Genomic DNA, 20,052 nt, shown 5'->3' with positions numbered 1-20,052 from the left:
CTTTCACCTTCATCAAGAGGGTTTTTAGTTCCTCTTCTCTTTCTATGCTGAAACTTAAATGCTAGGATCCCCTGGGTGCCTTCATTTTTTCTTCCCATTCTGTTTGCTCTCCTTGCACATTTTTTACTTTTTTTACAGCTGGAAACCACCACCTGTGTAACTGCACCTTTCAGATCTTTGTCTCTCCCAGCCTCTTTCCTAAGCCTGCTGGATGCTTACACCAGCTCTTCTATAAGGTCTTTAAACTCAGTATCCAAACCCACATTAGCTTTCCACCCAGAGGCTCCTCCTCAGTGTTCCCTTTCTGTCAGTGGGGTTGCTTGCTCTCACAGAAGTCATTCTTTTCCTGTTGTCCCTTGCCATGTCTATCCGTTATAAGAGCTTGACAACTCTGCCTTTCCTCTTCAGCCCCTCTCGCATTGTTTATTTGAGACTTTTTGTCTTTGCTGGGCTAGTGCAAAAGACGCTCAATGGTTTTCCATCCCCAGCTTCTCCTCCTCCACATCACTTTTGAGGATTTTTCTAAAACACAAAACCAGTACTGTTAACCTCTTCTTAAAACCCTGTACTGCCTCCTGTCTATATGATAAATTCTTTATCATTATACACAACGTCCTTAGGACCGGGTGTGAGTCACGTGCCTCCATCAGTTGACTGCTGTGAGAGCGCAGTCAAACTGAAAGCGCCGCCGCCGCCCGAGCCCTGTCCTGCTGCAGCCTGCATGTGCGCATTCTGTGTCCGCAGCCTGCACTGCCCTTCCCATGCTCTGCTCCGCAGACTAACTCTCCCTCCCTTGAGCCCTCCTGGGTCTGGCTCTTTGCCCTCCCCCAGCGTTAGTAACGCCTCCCTATGTGAGCACGCCATCAGTATAGGACTGCATCACCGTCCTGTTCAGGTCTCTTCTGTCCCCAGGAACCTCAGTGCCCCCGTCTGCTCAGTCAGGTTCAGAGTGGGACAGGGTTGAGGAAGAGCCTGGAAGGAGGATCTCAGTCCTGAACACACAGTTAGACAGGTCAGTGTGTTCTGTGTGCTCAGCGAGTTGGTGAAGAGATAATTGTTTCAAAGAATAGTCCTTATTTTAGAAAAGGGCCCCCAAGTACTTGTAAAATAAGATAAAAGCTGTTTATGTTGTTTTCTGGAATACAGTATTCCTACAGAAAATTCTAATCTAATAACACTGTTTGCAAAATACAGCATTATTTTCTGTATATCTAAGAAAAAATGCTACCAAACTATGAGGTGAGCCTTATGGATTCTAAGATGCTTCCAAATTTGGGGTATGCTAACATGGAAAAAAGGTGCATCTTTTATTTTCACAAATTGTTGTATTTTGCTTAGTAGAGTTGAATTTGAATATTTGCAACTATTACTGAAAATGGCAATTGTATCTGAATCCAGCTAAAGTTCTTTAGTTAGAAATCTCATTTTAAACTGTTCATTTAAGCTCTTAAAAAGTATATATAAGACTTTCCTGGAGGTCTAGTGGTTAAGAATCCTCCTGCCAATGCAGGGGACACAGGTTTGATCCCTGATCCAGGAAGCTCTCGAGAGCCCCGGTGCCTGCACCACGGCTCCTGAGCCTGCGCTCTAGAGCCTGAGAGCCGCAGTTACTGAAGCCCGTGCGGTTTGGAGCCCGTGCACCGCAGCGGAAAGTAGCCCCTGCTCAGCACAACCAGAGAAAGCCTGTGTGTAGCAACCAAAGTACCCAGCACAGCCAAAAGCAAATAAAATAAATCTTATCTCTATATACACACACACGTATATATATGCATGTAAATAAACAGAGGTTTATATTTTCTTTTTCCTTCCCAGGTTCCAACTCAGGTGAAGCAGATAACCAGTCAGAGTGGACTGATGTTCAGAAGAAGATTATCCCGTGGAAGAACCATGTTCCAGACTTTGACCTGGAGCTGGTATTTCAGGATCGTGCTGCCAAACTTGGAAAGTCAATCAGCAGACTGATTGTAGTGGCCTCACTCATTGATAAGCCAACCAATTTAGGAGGTAAAATGGCAGTTTTCCAGGGGGCTTGCTTACGGTCTTTTGATCCTGAAAATCTATACTCAACCCAGTGCCATTTGGGGCCTCCTGTCCACATTCCACCTTCTCCGGGAGCTTCAGAGGAATGCCCGGGTCCTGGTGGGCTTGGCCCTGGACTGGCGGCAGCATCCCTGCTTGTCCCGTGCAGGGCTGTGCCGGACCTGTGAGGTGTTCGGGGCCGCGGCGCTGGTCATGGGCAGCCTTCAGTGTGTCAGAGACAAGCAGTTTCAGCACCTCAGTGTTTCAGCAGAACAGTGGCTTCCTTTAGTGGAGGTGGGTGGAAAGTGCATGATTATTAAAATTTTCATTCACCAGACTCTTTATAGTACTCTGTCTTCACCTGTCCATCCTTTTGCAGTAGTCCAGCCTGTCATATTTTAAAAATAATACTAAAAAGTAAAATATAGCCCACTCTGTTCTCCCATTCTTTTTTTTATCTCTCACACTATTATATTTTTAGAAATCATCAATAATGTAGACTTTTTAGTAAAATGTGTCCTGTTGTAACTCACTCTGGTTTTATAAATGTATGTGATGTTGGGAGCATTCTTTTTTATAGTGTATAATTCTGTCTTTTTCCTGTTAACAAATTTCAGTTTCATCAGAAGTTTTTTTTTTTTTTTTTTTTTTTTACTGCTTTTACTCCCAGCAGGGCTGTAAATGAACGATTTAATATTCTGCTCTTTTTAAACTAAGGTAAAACCACCTCAGCTGATCGATTATCTACAACAGAAAAAGGCAGAAGGTTACACCATCGTGGGTGTGGAACAGACTGCCAAAAGTTTAGACCTAACCCGGTACTGCTTCCCTGAGAAGTCTTTACTCTTGTTGGGGTAAGAACTTTGTCTTGAGTCTCTGTCTTGAAAATGTTTCATAAGATTTACAATTTTACCTGGGCTCCTGGTCCTACACCCACATCCGACTTCTGACTTCAAGGTTTATGAAAAGTGCCACCCCCCCCACCCCCACTCCCCAGGTTTTCCTTTTACTTTACCTGTTGGGGATGGTCCGGTGAACACAGAATCAACCCATAAACCTTGTTACACTCTTATTTTTCTGGTACCATAGATTTTTGTTTCATTTTGTTAACCTGTCTCTTCCAGTAATATCCAGGATGTCTAAGAAAAAAAATTGTTTTTTACAAGAAAACTAACCTTTCTCTTCCATTTCTCTTCATCAGCAACGAACGTGAAGGGATTCCAGCGAATCTGATCCAGCAGCTGGACGTGTGCGTGGAGATTCCTCAGCAGGGCATCATCCGCTCCCTCAACGTCCATGTGAGTGGGGCGCTGCTGATCTGGGAGTACACCAGGCAGCAGCTGCTGAAGCAGGGGGTCTCCACGGCCTGACGCCTGTGCCTCACCTGAGACGGGTTGTTGTCGGTGCTGCTGACATGTTTTAAAACTACCCGGACTCATGAGATAGATTCTGAAATCGACTGGGATAGTTTGTCTTTTTTATTCACAGTTTAATGCCAAAACTTTGTCATGTGCCTTAACTACATTACTATATATGTTGTCCCCTTTAATAAACCTTTTTAGCTAAGTTGTATTGCTTCTTTAATAAAATATTTTAATTGTGGAAATAAAACAATGAGTTTTAGAAAGATCTTTTCTTTCCTAGAAACTAGTACTGTCAGAAATGTGGATTATGGTGGGAGAAGGCAGGATTAAGGCCGCTGCAGTTATCTATGAATACTGTTTCCTTGCCAGGAGGAAGCACAGGGGCTGGGGCTGTGGGGTGGGAAGAAAGTTTTCCCCATGAGGAAGTCACTGGCCTCCTGCTGCTGCTTTGTATCCATTTCTCAGGGAGGAAATGTGCTTGGCAAGGTGTCAACCAGTGTTCCTGTAAAGTTCGTGATTTATTTTTAAAGCCATGAAATAGGCCATCAGTTCAGTTCAGCCGCTCAGTCGTGTCCGACTCTTGGTGACCCCATGTACTGCAGCACGCCAGGCTCCCTGTCTGTCACCAACTCCGGAGTTTACTCAAACTCATGTCCATTGACTCAGTGATGCCATCCAACCATCTCATCCTCTATTGTTCCCTTCTCCCGCCTTCAGTCTTTGCCAGCATCAGGGTCTTTTCTTGTGAATCAGTTCTTCGCATCAGGTGGCCAAAGTATTAGTTTCAGTTTCAGCATCAGTCCTTCCAATGAATATTCAGGACTGATTTCCTTTGAATGGACTGGTTGGATCTCCTTGCAGTCCAAGGGACCTCAAGAGTCTTCAACACCACAGTTCAAAAGTATCAATTCTTCGGCACTCAACTTTCTTTATAGTCCAATTCTCACGTCCATACATGACTACTGGAAAAACCATAGCTTTGACTAGAAGGACCTTTGTTGGAAAGTAATGTCTCTGCTTTTTAATATGCTTGGTTTAATAAGGTTGGTCATAACTTTTCTTCCAAGGAGCAAGCATCTTTTAATTTCATGGCCGCAGTCACCATCTGCAGTGATTTTGGAGCCCCCCAAAATAAAGTCTCTCACTGTTTCCATTGTTTCCCCATCTATTTGCCATAATCATTCAGATAAAGTTTTTAGGGAATTTTCCTCTGTCACCTTTCCTCTGTCACCTCAGGGTTCAAATAATGACTAGATAGTAGTCTGTATTCTCAGTGTTTCTACAAGGACCCAGAGGAGGTGACTTTTGCTCATTGTTACCAAAAGTAAGACTGGAACCCTCAAGTGTTGATTTTCTGTTTCTATTCTTCAGAGGGTTTTGTTATTAGGATTACTTTATTATTTAATGGTAACTATCACCTTCCAGCAGTGAACATAATCATTGTCTGGGTCGGTTTAAATAATATTTAGATTTCAGAATCTGTTACCTGTATATATGCTTTTCTTCTGCAGCTTTATTAAAACAATTTTTGTTTTGCATTAGAGTTGCAAAGATAGTACACATGCACTTCACCCAGATACCTCTAATAGGATCTTACATAACCATAGACATTCATCAAAACTAAGAAATTAACATTGATAATGGTGCTGTTGACTAAGCAAACGATTCTGACCCATGTCCAGGTTTCCCGTTTAGCACTGATCCTTTTTCTGTCCCAGGAGCACTGGCCTTGGCATCCTGGATACTGTATTGGTTCTACGCCATAGTCTCCTCCAATGTCTGACCAAGTTACGTGGGTCAGTTCCTTTCTTAGCCATTCCTTTCAGTGAGTTTATGTCATATATTTGTAATAGTTAGACTGATTTATCAGTCTTCATTCCAAACTAGAATTCTCCCAAAGTCCTATTGGATTTTAGTGTGCACAAAGTCACTCTTATTATAACTTGTGGGTTCTGACAAGTGCACACCTCAATGCCATACAAAGCAGCTTCCACACCTAAAACTTCCTTTGTGACCCCTTCAGAGGCAGCCTCCTTCTCCACCAGCCGTGAATACCAGTTCTGTTTCCCTGCGTCTTCGTCGGCACTTGGTACCATCAATGTTTTTAAGCCGTTCTAATAGGTATGTAGTGATAAACTGTTATGGCTTTAGTTTGCATTACTCTACAAATAATAGGGAGTGTCTTCATAGTATTATTTATAACACTGAATAGATTCCTGAAAACACACAATTTGCCCATTTTTTAAACTTGGGTGATTTTTTAAAATAAGCGTTCAATATTCTAGATACAAATTCTCTATATTTATGACTTGCAAATATTCTCTCCCAGTTTGTAATTTATCTTTTCATTCTCTTAATAGTGTCTTTCACAGAGCAGAAATTTTTAATATTGATAAAGTCCAACTTAGCTTTATTTCCTCTTATGGATTGTGCTTTTGAGGTCATCATCTAAAAATTCACTTCCAAACCCAAAATCATGTAGACTTTCTCTATACTTTCTTCTGTTAGTTTTATATTTGACATTTAAGTCTGTGCTCTATTTTGAGGTTTTTTTGTATCTATTTAACAAAGTGCAGTTTGTTCCGGCGTTCATTTTACTGTGCGTGGACACCCCCTTTCCCCCTTGTCCAAGCTCCGTTGACTGCGTCTGTGTGGCTGTACTTCTGGACTCTCTTCTGTTCTGTAACCATGTGTCTATCCTGCCAATACCATATTGTCCTTAATTACTGGAGCTTTACAGCATTAAAATCATTTAATGTGAACCTTCCAATTTTGTTCTTTTCAGAATTATTTTGCCTTTCCATACAAATTTTAGAATCAGCTTGTCAGTATATACCAAAAATCCTGAGATTTTTACTGGGGTTAATTTGAACCCATAGAATAAACTGGGGAGAATTTAACAGTTCCTTAACAACACTGAATCTTCTAATTCATGAACACAGTACCTCTCCAATTAAGTTGTTCTCTGATTTCAATGTTTTTTAGTTCTGAGGATGTAGGTCCTACACATACTGTTAGATTATATCTAAGTATTCCTTTGTTTTTTTAGTGCTATTGTAAATGGTGTATTTTAAGTTTTAGATTCCAGTTTTTCATGGTGGTATACACAAATACGATTTTCTTTTGTATATTGACCTTGTTTCCTGCCACCTTTCTAAGATTCACTCACTAATTCTAGGTGCTTTTTTTGTAGGTTCTTTGGTATATTCTATAGAGATAATCATATTGTCCATGAATAGAGCCAGTTTTATTTCTTCTTTCTTTCCCATTTGTATGCTTTTTTTTGTCTTAACTGAAGTAGCTGGGAATCCAATACAGTGTTGAATAGGACAAGTGGGGACATTTTTACCTTGTTGCTGATTTTAGGGAAAAAGCATTCATTGTCTTGTTGTTTAGTAACCAAGTCATGTCTAACTCTGCAACCCCATGGACTGCAGCCCACCGGGCTCCTCTGTCCATGAGATTTCCCAGGCAACAATACTGGAGTGGGTAGCCGTTTCCCTCAGGGGATCTTCCCAACTCAGGGATCAAATCCGCATCTCTGCACTGGCAGCAGGATTCTTTACCCCTGAGTCACCTGGGAAGCCATTCATTGTCTTATCGTTAACTATATTAGCTGTAAGGCTCTTTTGTAGATGGTCTTGATTATATTACCTGTATATCTGAAGTTGAACCTTCAATTCCTCATTTTTTGGTGGCTGTATTAAAATGCTAACTCCCAGGACAATGGAAATCTATCTACTTTTTTCAGTATATATCTCTAAAATGGTATTTGGCTACTCCCCACCCTCCAACAGCACAAAGGTACACGTTTTTATAATTATGTTTAATTTTTTCTTAAAATATATATTTACTAAATTAAGCATATTTCATATCATTTTACTTCAATTCTTCATACTTTGAATAATGCAATCTTGTTACTTGATCATTTAAATTAAGAACCAGATATATGAAACAGGCTTTGGTGTCTGCCATCATTCAAACTACTATTGTCCCAGAGTCAAAGCATTTTTGAATGTCCAGAAAAAGTAATTTCAACCTTTCTGAAGTGTTCAGAACAGCCTAGGACTTTGCAGTCATTTTCGAAGGCTGGAAATCTCCTGCTTCAAATTTTTCTTTGAATTTTAAGTAGTCTCTTCTTTTATCAAAATATTTTATCTGTTGAGAAAAAAGGGTTTGAAATAAGGGTAAGCTATACAGATTAAACACAAGGAACAGACTTAAATGTAATTAATTATTCAATATAAATTATGTAAGTAGCCTAAGTAATTTATATTCTAGAGTCTCTATAAAGGGAGTGTAGACCAGTGAATTCTAACCCTTCTTGGGTTATGAACCCTGCTGAGAATTTGAGTGTGCTGTGCACCTTTCTCAAGAAGCGTATCTGTGCTTAGACATGTAAAATGTGCCACGAGGGTGCACAGAACGCTCAGGTCATAAGACTTCATGATTTAAGGCACTGTACAAGTTTTTCCTATCAACTATGAGTTCAATAAGCTTTATAATTCACCAGCCATGGTATTTCTATTTATTTTTGGCCGCACTACATGGCATATGGGATCTTAGTTCCCCAACCAGGAATTGAACTCAAACCCCCTGCAGTGGAAGCACAAAGTCTTAACCACTGGCCCACCAGGGAATACCTAATCAGTCATGATATTTTTATTAAGTTTATCTTATCCAGAAACATACATTTAAGGAGACACACATAATTAAAAATTATATGTATGAACTATGAATAAGGAAACTGATGGTAAAGCTTTAATAACTTAAAGATTTCATTTTATTATTTCTGTTTACATCCTCCTCTTGCCACAGGTAGTCTGGAGTATCGTAAAGCCCCATATCCTGAAACAGTAAAATCAAAGAAGTAGAAAACCAAGGCCAGACACAAAATCTTCATAGTCTTTATCTGAGCTGTTCTGCAGACAAGGCAAAGGCAGGATACGACACACATTTTCACTATCAGAATAGAAAAACTTTTCTTAGGATTTAATTGTTGAATATTTCAGTGGAGCCCAAGTAAGTAAAAATGAGCTTAGACTGAGAATGTAAAAATCTGCCCTGCCCTGTCTCGAGCTGGGATAAAAGATGTTAACATTCCTCCAGAGGATGTACTACAGGCAAAGACTGTCCTAAGAAACCCCTTTGAGTGACGCCTGCTTTCTTATTCACCAAAAAACTGTTTTCCAAAATCAAACTATCAGAAATTTGTTCTTTGAAGTTACTTTGGTAAAAATAAAACACCCCCACTTTTACCTGAGAGATCTGGCTGGCACTTTGACACAAAGAAGTAGTCCTGATCGCCAGCTCAGGTGCAGGACTGCAAGTAAGGGACTTGTGAGCATATGACATTCAGCATTTATCTTTGTAGGAAACAGGACCCTGGGTCCACTTCTCAGTCCGGAGTTGACGGCCTGCTTATACACAGAGCCCATCAAAGCATCACTTCACTTCAATTTCACCTAAACCCTATCCTTCCCCAAGCCCTCTGATAACTCCTTTCCACTTGGTGAGTGGCCCACAGCAACTCCAATGCATGGGCTCCCTGGTCACAGCATGCTAATAAATCTCACTGTCAGACTACATACCTCTGGTGGCCTTAGGCTGACTGAGCTGGGACGGATGTCATATGTAAAGGATATCAGATGAAGAAGTAGACAATGTCCTTAACATTTCTGTGGCAGATCAATAGATCTTTGCATTTCTCCTGTTACATTTTCAAATGGAATTAAGGGATAATTCCACTTAATGGTCCTACTTAGATTTCACTCCCAACTTGTCCAGAACTTACTTCTCTACAGACATGTTTTTCCTCCTCTGTCCCCTATTTCAGTGACTGCATCACTATCCACCCAAATGCTCCGATCTCTTTCCCCGTCTTGATCGCTACAATACAGGCCGGCATCATTTCTCACTTGGATTGCTGTAACAGCTCTATAACTGGTTTCTCCACCTTCAATCCACCTGTCACGCCACTGCCAAGTATCTTTTGGAAATCTCAATTTGATCATGTCACTGCTTGTTTAAAGATCTTTCAAGGTATCCTCATTGCCTTCAAGGGCAACATCCAAACTCCTTGTTTGTAAGACAAACGAGGTCATTCAAGACTAAATCTCTGCCCACCTGGCTATCCTCTGGGCGTACCACCAACCCCTGAAATGCTAGCCACCCAGAGCTACCCCATTTCCCCAGTGTGCTGATTCTCATGCATCTTGCTTCCATGCCTTTCATATGTCATACTCTGCTTGAAAATCTTTTCTCTCTAGTCTTTACCACCTGATTCAGTTAACAGTGGAAGGCACATTTACGAGGCTAATGTCCAAAAAGGCTAACAAATCAACAGGCATTCCTTGAAAAGCACTGTACATACAATGCCAGTGTCCTCTAAGCCATTAAATGAGATGCAGTATAGTAGCATGAATGCCAAAATACTGGCATTTCTGAGACATTTCAAAGCTTGACAGGGAAAAGATAATATCCAAAGTTGACGTTGTTGTTCAGTCACTAGGTCATGTCCAACTCTTTGCAACCCCATGGACTGTAGCACACCAGGTTTCCCTGTCCTTCTCTATCTCCCGGAGTTTGCTCAAACTCATGTGCACTGAGTTGGTGATGCCATCCAAATTGACAGATATCGCTGTCCAGTTGCTCTATTCATGGAAGCCTGCGTTGGATGATGCTAGAATGACAGACCTGATCCCTGCTACTTCCTCGGTTAAAGAACCAATAGGAGACTTTAAGTGGGACCATAATACAAGGCAAACTGATGGAAGGGCTAAGCAAGGGGGTGAGCATGCTTGCTCAGTCGCTAAGTTGTGTCTGACTCTTTGTAACCCCACGGACTGTAGCCCACCAGACTCCTCTGTCCATGGGATTTCTCAGGTAAGAATACTGGAGTGGTTTGCCATTTCCTTCTCCAGGGGATTGTCCCAGGCTAGGGATCGAACCCACGTCTCCTGCTTGGCAGGCAAATTCTTTACCACTGAGCCACCAGGGAAGCTCAAAGCAAGGAGGGAGGGAAAAGTAATTTGGTTTTGTGATGACATATTAGTTTTATGGCCTACATATTATGTAACAAATTTGTTTTTTTAGTGTTTTACGATAGAAGCATTCACTGTAAATCTCTATTTGGTTCTACTTTTATCTTTACTATTCATCTGTGACTTCAGCTAAGTGAAAGAATATAAATTCTGGAATTGGAGAGACCTCTGTTCTAATCCTCTCCCCACCACTTTACTGGTTAGCTGATCTTGAACAAATTATTTCACCTCTCTGAGCCTTAGTTCCTATTATATAAAAGAGATACAATGGCACCTCACAAGACTGAATGAAAATTAAAGCAAATGCAAACACAACATCTTGCATAAAATGCACTCAGAGGACACCCCATCACCTCCCTCCCTGTCACCCTCTCTACCTTCTCATACACATCTCTGGAAATATCTTTCATTTTTATTCTATGGCAATTGGGTAAGACTTCAACAAGTCTTGAGTAGAAAGAAAAGGTGAAAAGGGAGCAAAAACCTGAGGGCACAGGCTAGAAAACAGCTCAGTTATGGACTGAGTCTGCAGAAGACAAAGGTTTTCCAGGGGTGTGTGTCCCTGTCAAATGCAGCAGAAGTTACTTTGACTACTTTGCCCACACCCCTTTTTTCTTGGAGGTATCTATAACTTTTCAGGTTGTTGTCATTTTCTCTAACAACACTCATGTCATAACTCAGATGGTTTCAGTATCCATGTGGTTGATCCTTTCAACACCCTGGCCTCTCAGCTCCTTGACCTCTTTCTTCAATGATCTTTTCCTCCAACCTACCTCACTGCCAGGATCAAAGCCTAGCCCTCGTCCTTACCAACAAACATAGCCATGCCATAACCCCAATTCTGAACATTTCTGTTCTCTGAACGCCCACTCTTCACTTTCTAAGACCCTGATGCCAACAATCCATTGATCACACTACCTTTTCATTGACCATCATCCCCCTCATACCCTCACTTGTCTCCTTACCCTGAACCCAAAGCTTCTCAGTGGCTTCCCCTGTCACTCAGAGGAAAAGCCACTGTCCCCGGCTTCTCAGTGCTGAATATCCTAACTTCTATTCTCTCCTTGCTATTCCTTAAGCACACTGGATCCGACCCTATTGCAGGGGTGTTGTGTTACCCTGCTTCACTCCTGAGACCAGTCCTTCAACAATTCCCACTGTGGAGCCTGACACTCATTTCTGGGACTGTATTGATGTTAGTATCTTTGCCTGAGATGGGGAGCAGGTGAGGAGGGGCCTGTTGGATACAAGATGAGGAAGAATTCATTCGTGTATATGCAGAGGTCAAGGTTGGTCCTTGAGAACATCCAAATAGAGAGCTCTGGAGTTAGAGAGGATGTAGATTTGGGCCTCAACACCTAAGTGGTACTTCAAGCCATGGCTGCAGGTAAGACTGGCTTGGGAAAGTTAAGCAGCATAGAAGGGAACTCTACAGGGTATGATTTAACAGACACAAGAAAGCCTGCCAAAAAGCTATGGCTGCTGGAGACAAGGAAAACTAGGGGAGTGAATTATGAAGGAAGAACGCCACCAAGGAGGTGAAGTGAAAGTCGCTTAGTTGTCTGCGACTCTTTGCGACCCCATGGACTATACAGTCCATGGAATTCTTCAGACCAGAATACTGGAGTGAGTAACCTTTCTCTTCTCCAGGGGATCTTCCCAACCCAGGGATCGAACCCAGGTCTCCAGCATTGCAGGTGGATTCTTTACCAGCTGAGCCACAAGGGAAGCCCACCAAGAAGGTAATGCTTTTGTATTTAAATAAACTTGCATTATGACTAAGTTTCCAGAACATGAGATTTGCACAGTCTAATCCACGGGTTCTTTTCTTGCATGACAGGGACAAAAAGAAGGATGTGGATCAGAGAAGAGCATGAGGTCTGGACTCAAGACTACTCAGCTTGAATGCAGGCTCTGCACTTACACATGACCTGGGCCCTCAGAAGTAAAATGGGGTAACAGAGCTACTGTGAGGAATAAATTATATAGATGATGCACCCGAAGTGCCTAGAGCCTGTACTAATAAATGTTAGCTGTGACTAGAATGCGGGAACCTGGACAGAGGGTGGGCCTGCATGCCATGGCACTCGGCCTATGTATGAGTGGAGGAGACATCAATAAAGAAGCACTGGCTGATGGTAAAAACCCTTTATGATGCTGAGAACAGAAGTTGTCCTGAAATCAGGGAGATGGGAAGGTCCATTAGCCATTAGGATGGAGAAAAAGCAGTGTCTTTTGGTGGGGAGAAAGAGGAAAAAAAAAAAAAAGACTGAAGTGCAACTTTTCAAAGGGGCTAAGACAGTGATTCCAGCTGTGGTTATCCACCAGAATCACCGGTTGAGCCAGAGCCCTTTTAAAAGAAGCTTCCAGAAGTTTGCAGATCTGAGATGAGGTCTGAGACATAGCTGTCTTTTTTTTTATATTTCCACATGATTCTGACATGTAAACCTGGAGTGGAAAATCCTGGCTAGGCTGTCAAAAGACATGTCTCAGGGTGAAGAGGTTCTCCTGGGAAAATGTCGGGTAGGGAAGGGTGGACATGGAACCTGCCAACACTCAACTCAAATGGCTTCATCACTCTCATCCTACATCCCTGTTTCTAAGTGACCACAGAGCCAGTGAGCAGAGAGTGAGAAGAAGGGCCTGTTGCATAGGCAGGAACAGTATCCAGGCCTTGAAGGAATTGGATGTTGGCCCAAACTCCCCCATTTTCCACCTACTTTGTAAACTAGGAGTTAAGTCTCTGTGCATCTATCTAATGGGAAAACCAGAGATGTATAATATTTGCCTAAGTCATTATCTACCCAACCACCAAGCTCCTGATTTATCACTTTTCAGTTTATATGGCAAGTTAGACATCTGATTGTCGTAGTAATCCCATGGGACAGGTTACACTGTGCTGCTTTTACACACAGAGAGTTCATCTAAAGCAATTATCTCTTCAATGCCATCATCCCTACCCTCCATCACAGCCTTCTTGTGGTCTTCAAGCCTCAGCTTCTTCATCTAAACATTTGAGGTGTGAAAAGGTGAAGGTCGTAAATCCATCTCATCTCTAAAATGATCTGTTCTCAAACTGCTTGGTAAAGTTTGGAGGAGCATGATGGTAAGAAATCAAATCAAAGTTCAAACCTCACAGTAGCCAGCTGGACCTGACTTAGAACTATGGTTCTGCCACTTACTGACCAATACAGAGCAAGCAAGTTATTGCAATGCTCTGGGCTTCTGCTGTCTGATCCAGAAACTGACAGCAATAACATGCAACTCAAAGGGTGTTAGTGAAGAGCATCAAGCACTTACTGAGCCTGGTGATGGGAGGTGCCTTTTCCACCCCATCCCATTTGAAGGACAGGCCCTACAGAGCATGAGCATGTGTCAGCGAGGCGTCTGGAGGGGCTGGTGGCAGAATCCCCCATGCGATCATTTTGTTTCTTCTACTCCCTGAGCTCCTTTGTGTTTCAGGTATATGATCACATGATTTTGAGCAGCCAACAGGGAAAGCTTTATTTCTGACAGGAGCTCTAGGAAGATGAACCTGCCAACTCTTGCCCAAGATTAAATACTATCCTTTCAGAAGATCCTGGAAAGGGATTTCCCTGGTGATCCAGTGACTAAGACTCTGTGCTCCCAACACAGGGGACCTGGGTTTGATCCCTGGTCAGGGAACTAGAGGGCTTCCCTGTGACTCAGAGATACAGAATCTTCCTGCAATGCAGGAGATGCAGAAATGTAGGTTTGATCCCTAAGTGGGGAAGATCTCCTGGAGGAGGAAAATTCCATGGATAGAAGAGCCTGAAGGGCTACAATCCGTGGGCTTGTAAAGAAGAAAGTGAAAGTGAAGTTATGTTGGACTCTTTGCAACCCCATGGACTATAGCCTGCCAGGCTCCTCTGTCCATGGGATTCTCCAGGCAAGAATACTGGAGTGGGCTGCCATTTCCTTCTAACAACAACATGGAACTAGATCCCACATGCCACAACTAAGACCCAGGACAGCCAAATAAATATTAAAAAAAAAAAAAAAAGAAGAAGATCCTGCAAAAATCTACCAATTTAGGGGGTTGGAATTTTTTGGTTATTTATCACAGTAGTCTTGAGTCCAGACCGCAGTTTGTTTTTCAAGGAACTTTAAAGAGTCTGGTGACATTTGCCAAAGGTCTGCGCGATATGTACATAAAACAAGCCTGTATTACCGGACAAGGTTTTCTCTGCTGCTCACAGAAACTGTTGACTTGATACACCTCAGAGGGTCCTTCATTTCATAGTTCACCACTCACTATAAGCTCTATGTATTTTGACAGTGAACAGCAACATGTGCAAGTGTAACTTACCCACTGTTGGGGACAACTTGATTCAAATGAGCTTCTTAACTTCTTGCACTTAGAAGCATCCTCTGTATTTTCATCTAAACACTTCCAGTACTCATCGCGGGCTCCCCAGCAAGCCTGCCTTTCTTTCATAGTTGGGGCTGCCATTCCTAGCGGACTCAAGCTGTCAACCAAAATATGTGATATTAACAAGGGACTTATAATACCAGAGAAGGCAAGCCAAAGAAAAAGATACTGTCGTTCCCTCCGACCCCCTCTTTTTAAAGCTTTGCCTCCGGATTTTAATGATGCGACCACAACTAATCAGTTCTACAGGAACGTTATCATAAGAGCACTCGCAGGGGAAGCTTATCTCTTACTCCATGTAATTGCTCCGCTGCTGAGGTAGCAGCTTGGCCTCAGAAAGCCGCTGTTAGATTCCTGGCTCCCACATGGTCTGTCGCTTAAGCCAGTGCGTGTATTCTCTCGAGACTATTTCCCCATTGGTAAAACGAGGGTAGCACTACCCATTTTAAAGGGTTGCTGTTCGAACCAAAGTGCTGTACAAAAATGCAGGAGGGCAAAATCACCAGGCAGGCCAAGGAGAGCTACTTCGTCTGACAGAAGAGAAGCCCGAGGCTCGCGGAGAGTCAGCTACCTCCCGGGTCCATAGCCTCTCGGGCGCGCCCCACCCGGCCCCGCCAGCAAGCCCACCTCTCCGCCCGCCCAGAACAAGGTTCCCTTCGGCGCCGACGGGAGGAAAGAATCACGCGGCCCAACAACCCGGGAAGAAGGGCGTGGGGCCGAGTTGGCGCCGCACTGTCGCCTCGCCCGCTTGGGCAAGTCACGTAGACCCCAGCACCTCAAGGAAACAATTCACTTAGCGAATTCCCTGGCCTTGGAATGACCCTTACAGGTTACCGTTCTGGTCCAGGAGGACGGGACTTCCGGTTCCCTTCTCTTATGTGTCGGAGTGACTTCCGTGCCTGCCCCAGCTAGGGCACCGGGTCCTAGCGGTCGTGGAGGTGAAAAGTGGGTGGGATCTGGTCACTCCTCAGAGTGGCTTTGGCTTTATTAATATCTCAGGGTCTGTCACCCTACAGTTTTTCGTGATTTTAACGAACTGTGCTCCTTTCGTGAATCTAAATTTGTATACACATTGCGCCAAGCGCCGGCCGGAAGATTTCATGTGCAAGCCCTGCCGGAAACGGCGACTTTGTGTGGAAGTTGGCACCTGAGGCGAGAAAGAGACGAAACCTCAAAGAGCTGTAAGGGCTTAACTCCTCGCTTCTTAGATTAAAAGAAAAAAAAGAAATGGCCCCCAGAAAGAGGCGGTGACGCCCCAGGACACATGGCAAATAAGTGACTAAGCTGAGAATCCAGGGTACCAAACTCCCGGTTTCCAGATTCAGGTTTGATCCGGTTACATCTCTTAACATCATCCATCACCTTTTCCTTGTTTGAACTCTTGCGGCTTTCTTCTATAGATGATTTTTAACAAGCCTTCCCCAGTGACTATTAAGCAAAAGAAAATCAGAAACGATATAGAAAATCTGAATAAAATGATGTGTGAATTTGACCTAGTGAATACTCTCAGAAAAACAACCAAAGTCAGAGCATAGGTTTTTTGGAAAGCGAACATACTGCCAACATCAACCACATACCTAGCTGTAAAGTGACTCGCAACAAATTTTAAAGGTCAATCGGCATGTGTTTTTTTAAGCACATGTTCTAGTTAAGCTAGAAATCAGTAAAGAATTCTAAAAATAAGCCCATATAACCCATAGCCAATCATAATGCTAATAATGAGAAATTACTTTGAGCCAAACAATAAAATACAATAGGAACACCTGTAGAATAAAGCTAATGAAGTACTTAAGGAAAATTTACAATCTTAAGTAAGTATACTAGAAAAGAGGCTGAAAGATCTTCAGCTAAACATCCCCTTTCCAGAAGTTAGAAAAAGGAGAGCAAAGTTAAGGAAAGTAGGAGGGAAATAATGCTAAAAGCAGAAATCTTTTAATGCTAAAAGCAGAAATCTTACCAATTCCATGATCAATAGTATCATACTGCTAGCTTGAAATTGCCTCTGATGGGAATCTTCACACTGTGGAAATCAAACAAGATAGTGTTTTGTTCTGTTCAATAGTGTTTTGTTTTGTTTTAGTGCACTAGCACATCACTTCATACAGTAGATTTTTAAAATCCAAAGTTGATTTTTTTGGGGGGAAAAGACTAATAACATTGACAAAAATTTAATGGGATTGGGCAATAAAAGGAGAGATATTAACAAATTATACCAGTAATGAAACTGTATTTTAGAAATCAAAAGAGAACATCTTATAAACAACTTAATGCAAATATAATTTAGATGATTGTGCAAATCTCAAGAAAAACAACTAGCTCACTCAAGAGAAGAAAATATGAATAGTCCCAAACCAGTATATAATTTGAATCAGTAGTAAAGAACTCACACACAAATTCCAGGTTCATGTTTCCACCAGTTAATTCCTCCAAACTTTGAAAAATTCCATTTTTTATTATATAAGGCTACCATAACTTTTGTACTAATTACAGAATCTCCAAACTTTGAAAACCCAACTCTTTGGAACTCATTTGGTGAAAAAAAAAAAAAAATGTGACTTAGTGACCTGATAATCACTTATATATCACTTAGCTGATGATATGTTTTGCTGTGGAAATATTGGTATTTTTGATCATAGGTACTGTCCCATTTCTTCTCATATAGTGTACACTGCATGTTCTGTGGTACCTTTCCAACATCCAGAAAAGTCTGTATTCCAGAACACATCTGACTCCAAGTATTTCAGGTAAATTAGGACCTATATGGGAGAATGATTTTAAGACTTTAGGTTTGAGAATAACTTTTTTTTAGCCATAAAGGAAAAGATCGATACATTCAACTACATTAAAATTAAGGACATTTGTTTACAAAATACCACCATAAAGTGAGTGGAAAAGCCACAATATGGGAGAAGTTTGCAAAGCATATAATGAGGAATTAGTACCCAAAATATATAGACACCTATGAATCAATAAGAAACAGATGACCTAATACTAAAAATAGGCAAACAGCTTAAGTAGGCACAGCACCTATGAAGAAATATAAATGACAATAGAAAATATGCACATCCATATTAGTAGCCACAGACATGAACATGAAAATCACAATGCCATATTAGTACGCACCCACCAGACCAAAGAATAATTAAGTCTGACAGTAATAAACTTTCAAGCAGGATAAAGCAAAGAGAATTCTCGAACACTAATTAATGGTAGTGTAAATTGATACAATCACTTTGGAAAACTGTGACTTTATCTAGTAAAGTTGAAGATACACATTCACTATGACAGCAATTCTGTTCAGAATCTCATATATGTGCATCTTTGTAATAGCTAAAAACAACAAACAATCCAAACATATCAATAATAGGATGGATAAATTGTGATGTGGTCATACAGTGAAATATAATACACCAATGAAAATTGACAACCATTATAGCCATCTATAATAACATGATGAATCTCAGTGCTGAGTAAAGGAGGCAAATATGGCAAAACCAATACAATATTGTAAAGTTAAAAAATAAAATATATAAAAAAAAGACTAAATACGTTTCCACTTACATCAGATTCAAAAATGCAAAACTCAGCTCTACTGTTAAGGATACATACATTAAATAATAAAACTGCTAAGAGATACAGGATGTGACCAAGGAGGGCTTCCGAGGCGCTGACAATGTTCTGTTTCTAAAACTGGATGTTGTTTTATACTTATTCTTTGAACTGTACAATATATCTTATACACTCTTCTGTGAGTAAGAATGAATATATGTCATATATAACTTTTAAGTAGAGTAGTTATTTGGCCAGATAAAGGTCATCTTTAGTACATTTGAGTCACAGAAAGGTAAAAATAATGGTAATTCAGAATATTTATAGTGTGATTACTAAGTTTTTAATGACTTTACCATCTTATGTGCTCTTCTAGGTCAAAAGTCAACAGTGCTAACTGCCACTTGGGCTGCCAAGCAATTCCTGCTGGTAGGCCTGGGGCACAGTGCCTGTGCATGTGCTCAGTTGTGCCTGACCCTTTGCAACCCCATTGACTGCAGCCCACCAGGCTCCTCTGTCCATGGAGTCTTCCAGGCAAGAATACTGGAGTAGATTGCCATTTCCTCCTCCAGATCTTCCCAACCTGGGGATTGAAGTTGGGTCTCCTGTGTCTCCTGCATGGGCAGGCAGATTCTTTACCAGTTGCAACACATTGGGAAGTCCATGCCTGGTGCACAGACAAGGAGAATATTACCAAAGAGATTCAATGAATTGCAATAATGCCCTTTCCCCCACCCCTGCTTATTCTCAAGAAGCTCTGTGGTCTAGCCAAGAGCAAAAACAACTAGAAGAGAGAAATTTTGAGGTGTTGATATGGTAAATAATAAAAACAATAATGCAGGATAAGAATTGCAGAGGCCAGATTCACTTAAAAAATCTTGAAGACTGTGGGCAAGTAAAAGAATAAGGGTGCCATAAAATGATTTCACATGTGCTGTTTTGACCCAAAGGAAGTGTAATCTCCCGCCTATGTTTGGATAAGAGAGGAGGCGAAGAGAAGTCAGGGTGAAGAGGTAGAAGGCATGTCGTATTACCATCGAGAGAAGCTTCGTGTGGGCGTTCTCCAGTCTGAACTAAGTAGCTCCCCAAACCAGTGGTGGGCAGGGCCAGACAGATCCAGTAGCACTGAAAATGTATGTGTTGTTTTTCTGTTGCTGCCCACTGACTTTTATTTATAATCTGTACTGTTTTACAAAGCAGTCATCACAGACTCCTACTCAGGGACACAAACAAGAAAGATTTCTTTGACTTCAGTGTTGCTGCAGAGATCCTTTGGAATTCTTTTAGATCTCTGTGCTGAATCCTTGTCTTCTTCCTCCTATGAACTATAGGTATGCTTAACTGTAGGTAGGGGCTTCCCTGGTGGCTCAGAGGTTAAAGCACCTGCCTGGAATGCAGGAGACCCGGGTTCAATCCCTGGGTTGGGAAGATTCCCTGGAGAAGGAAATGGCAACCCACTCCAGTACTCTTGCCTGGGAAATGGCAACCCACTCCAGTACTCTTGCCTGGAGAATCCCACGGAGAGAGGAGCCTGGTAGGCTACAGTCCATGGGGTCACAAAAGGTCAGACATGACTGAGCAACTTCGCGACATGATGATGCTCCAAGATGTTGCCTTTTTTTTCTTTTTCTTTTCTTTGCATTCTGTTTTCCATGGTGAGCTGATCATAGCTCTAGTTTGCTTT

General features: G+C 41.8%; 2 protein-coding genes, 1 long non-coding RNA gene and 1 other non-coding gene across 9 annotated transcripts in view; 3 read left to right on the top strand and 1 right to left on the bottom strand.

Moving 5' to 3' along the window:
• The window catches only part of TARBP1 (TAR (HIV-1) RNA binding protein 1), a 65,295-nt gene extending 61,710 nt beyond the window's left edge, over positions 1-3,585 (top strand). The window contains exons 27-30 of one of the 2 annotated variants that reach the window (XM_070781955.1): positions 1,813-2,004; positions 2,189-2,313; positions 2,737-2,873; positions 3,221-3,585. In XM_070781955.1, coding sequence (XP_070638056.1) covers positions 1,813-2,004; positions 2,189-2,313; positions 2,737-2,873; positions 3,221-3,389 — 623 coding nt within the window. In that variant the 3' untranslated portion in view covers positions 3,390-3,585. Of the gene's footprint in view, positions 1-1,812; positions 2,006-2,188; positions 2,314-2,736; positions 2,874-3,220 lie in introns of those variants that run through there. The other variant, XM_070781956.1, reaches the window with a different exon arrangement.
• Positions 3,586-7,190: 3,605 nt separating this feature from the next.
• COA6 (cytochrome c oxidase assembly factor 6) lies at positions 7,191-15,785 on the bottom strand. Of its 5 annotated transcripts, none has more exons than XM_019954240.2 (3): positions 15,647-15,785; positions 14,757-14,916; positions 7,191-7,541 (listed from the first exon to the last, which is right to left on the bottom strand). In XM_019954240.2, the coding sequence occupies exons 2-3, from the start codon at positions 14,898-14,900 to the stop codon at positions 7,446-7,448; spliced, it is 240 nt and encodes a 79-aa protein (XP_019809799.1). In that variant the 5' UTR covers positions 14,901-14,916; positions 15,647-15,785; the 3' UTR covers positions 7,191-7,445. The 5 variants fall into 5 exon arrangements, with proteins under 5 accessions (XP_019809799.1, XP_070638059.1, XP_019809798.1 ...); XM_070781958.1 differs by having other exon boundaries at positions 15,654-15,677; XM_019954239.2 differs by lacking the exon at positions 15,647-15,785 and adding an exon at positions 15,447-15,629.
• On the top strand, positions 10,497-12,429 carry LOC139180359 (uncharacterized). The gene is made up of 2 exons (XR_011564633.1): positions 10,497-12,168; positions 12,267-12,429. It is a non-coding gene; the product is annotated as an uncharacterized lncRNA (long non-coding RNA).
• Positions 15,786-19,724: 3,939 nt separating the features above from the next.
• TRNAS-GGA (transfer RNA serine (anticodon GGA)) lies at positions 19,725-19,796 on the top strand. Its single transcript has one exon. It is a non-coding gene; the product is annotated as a tRNA-Ser (tRNA).
• The last annotated feature ends 256 nt before the right edge of the window (positions 19,797-20,052 follow it).

The sequence above is a fragment of the Bos indicus genome, chromosome 28 (genome assembly GCF_029378745.1).
Source record: "Bos indicus isolate NIAB-ARS_2022 breed Sahiwal x Tharparkar chromosome 28, NIAB-ARS_B.indTharparkar_mat_pri_1.0, whole genome shotgun sequence".
NCBI lineage: Eukaryota > Metazoa > Chordata > Mammalia > Artiodactyla > Bovidae > Bos > Bos indicus.
Note: the sequence above shows the minus strand (reverse complement) of the source record. Positions and strands in the feature narration are given on the sequence as shown.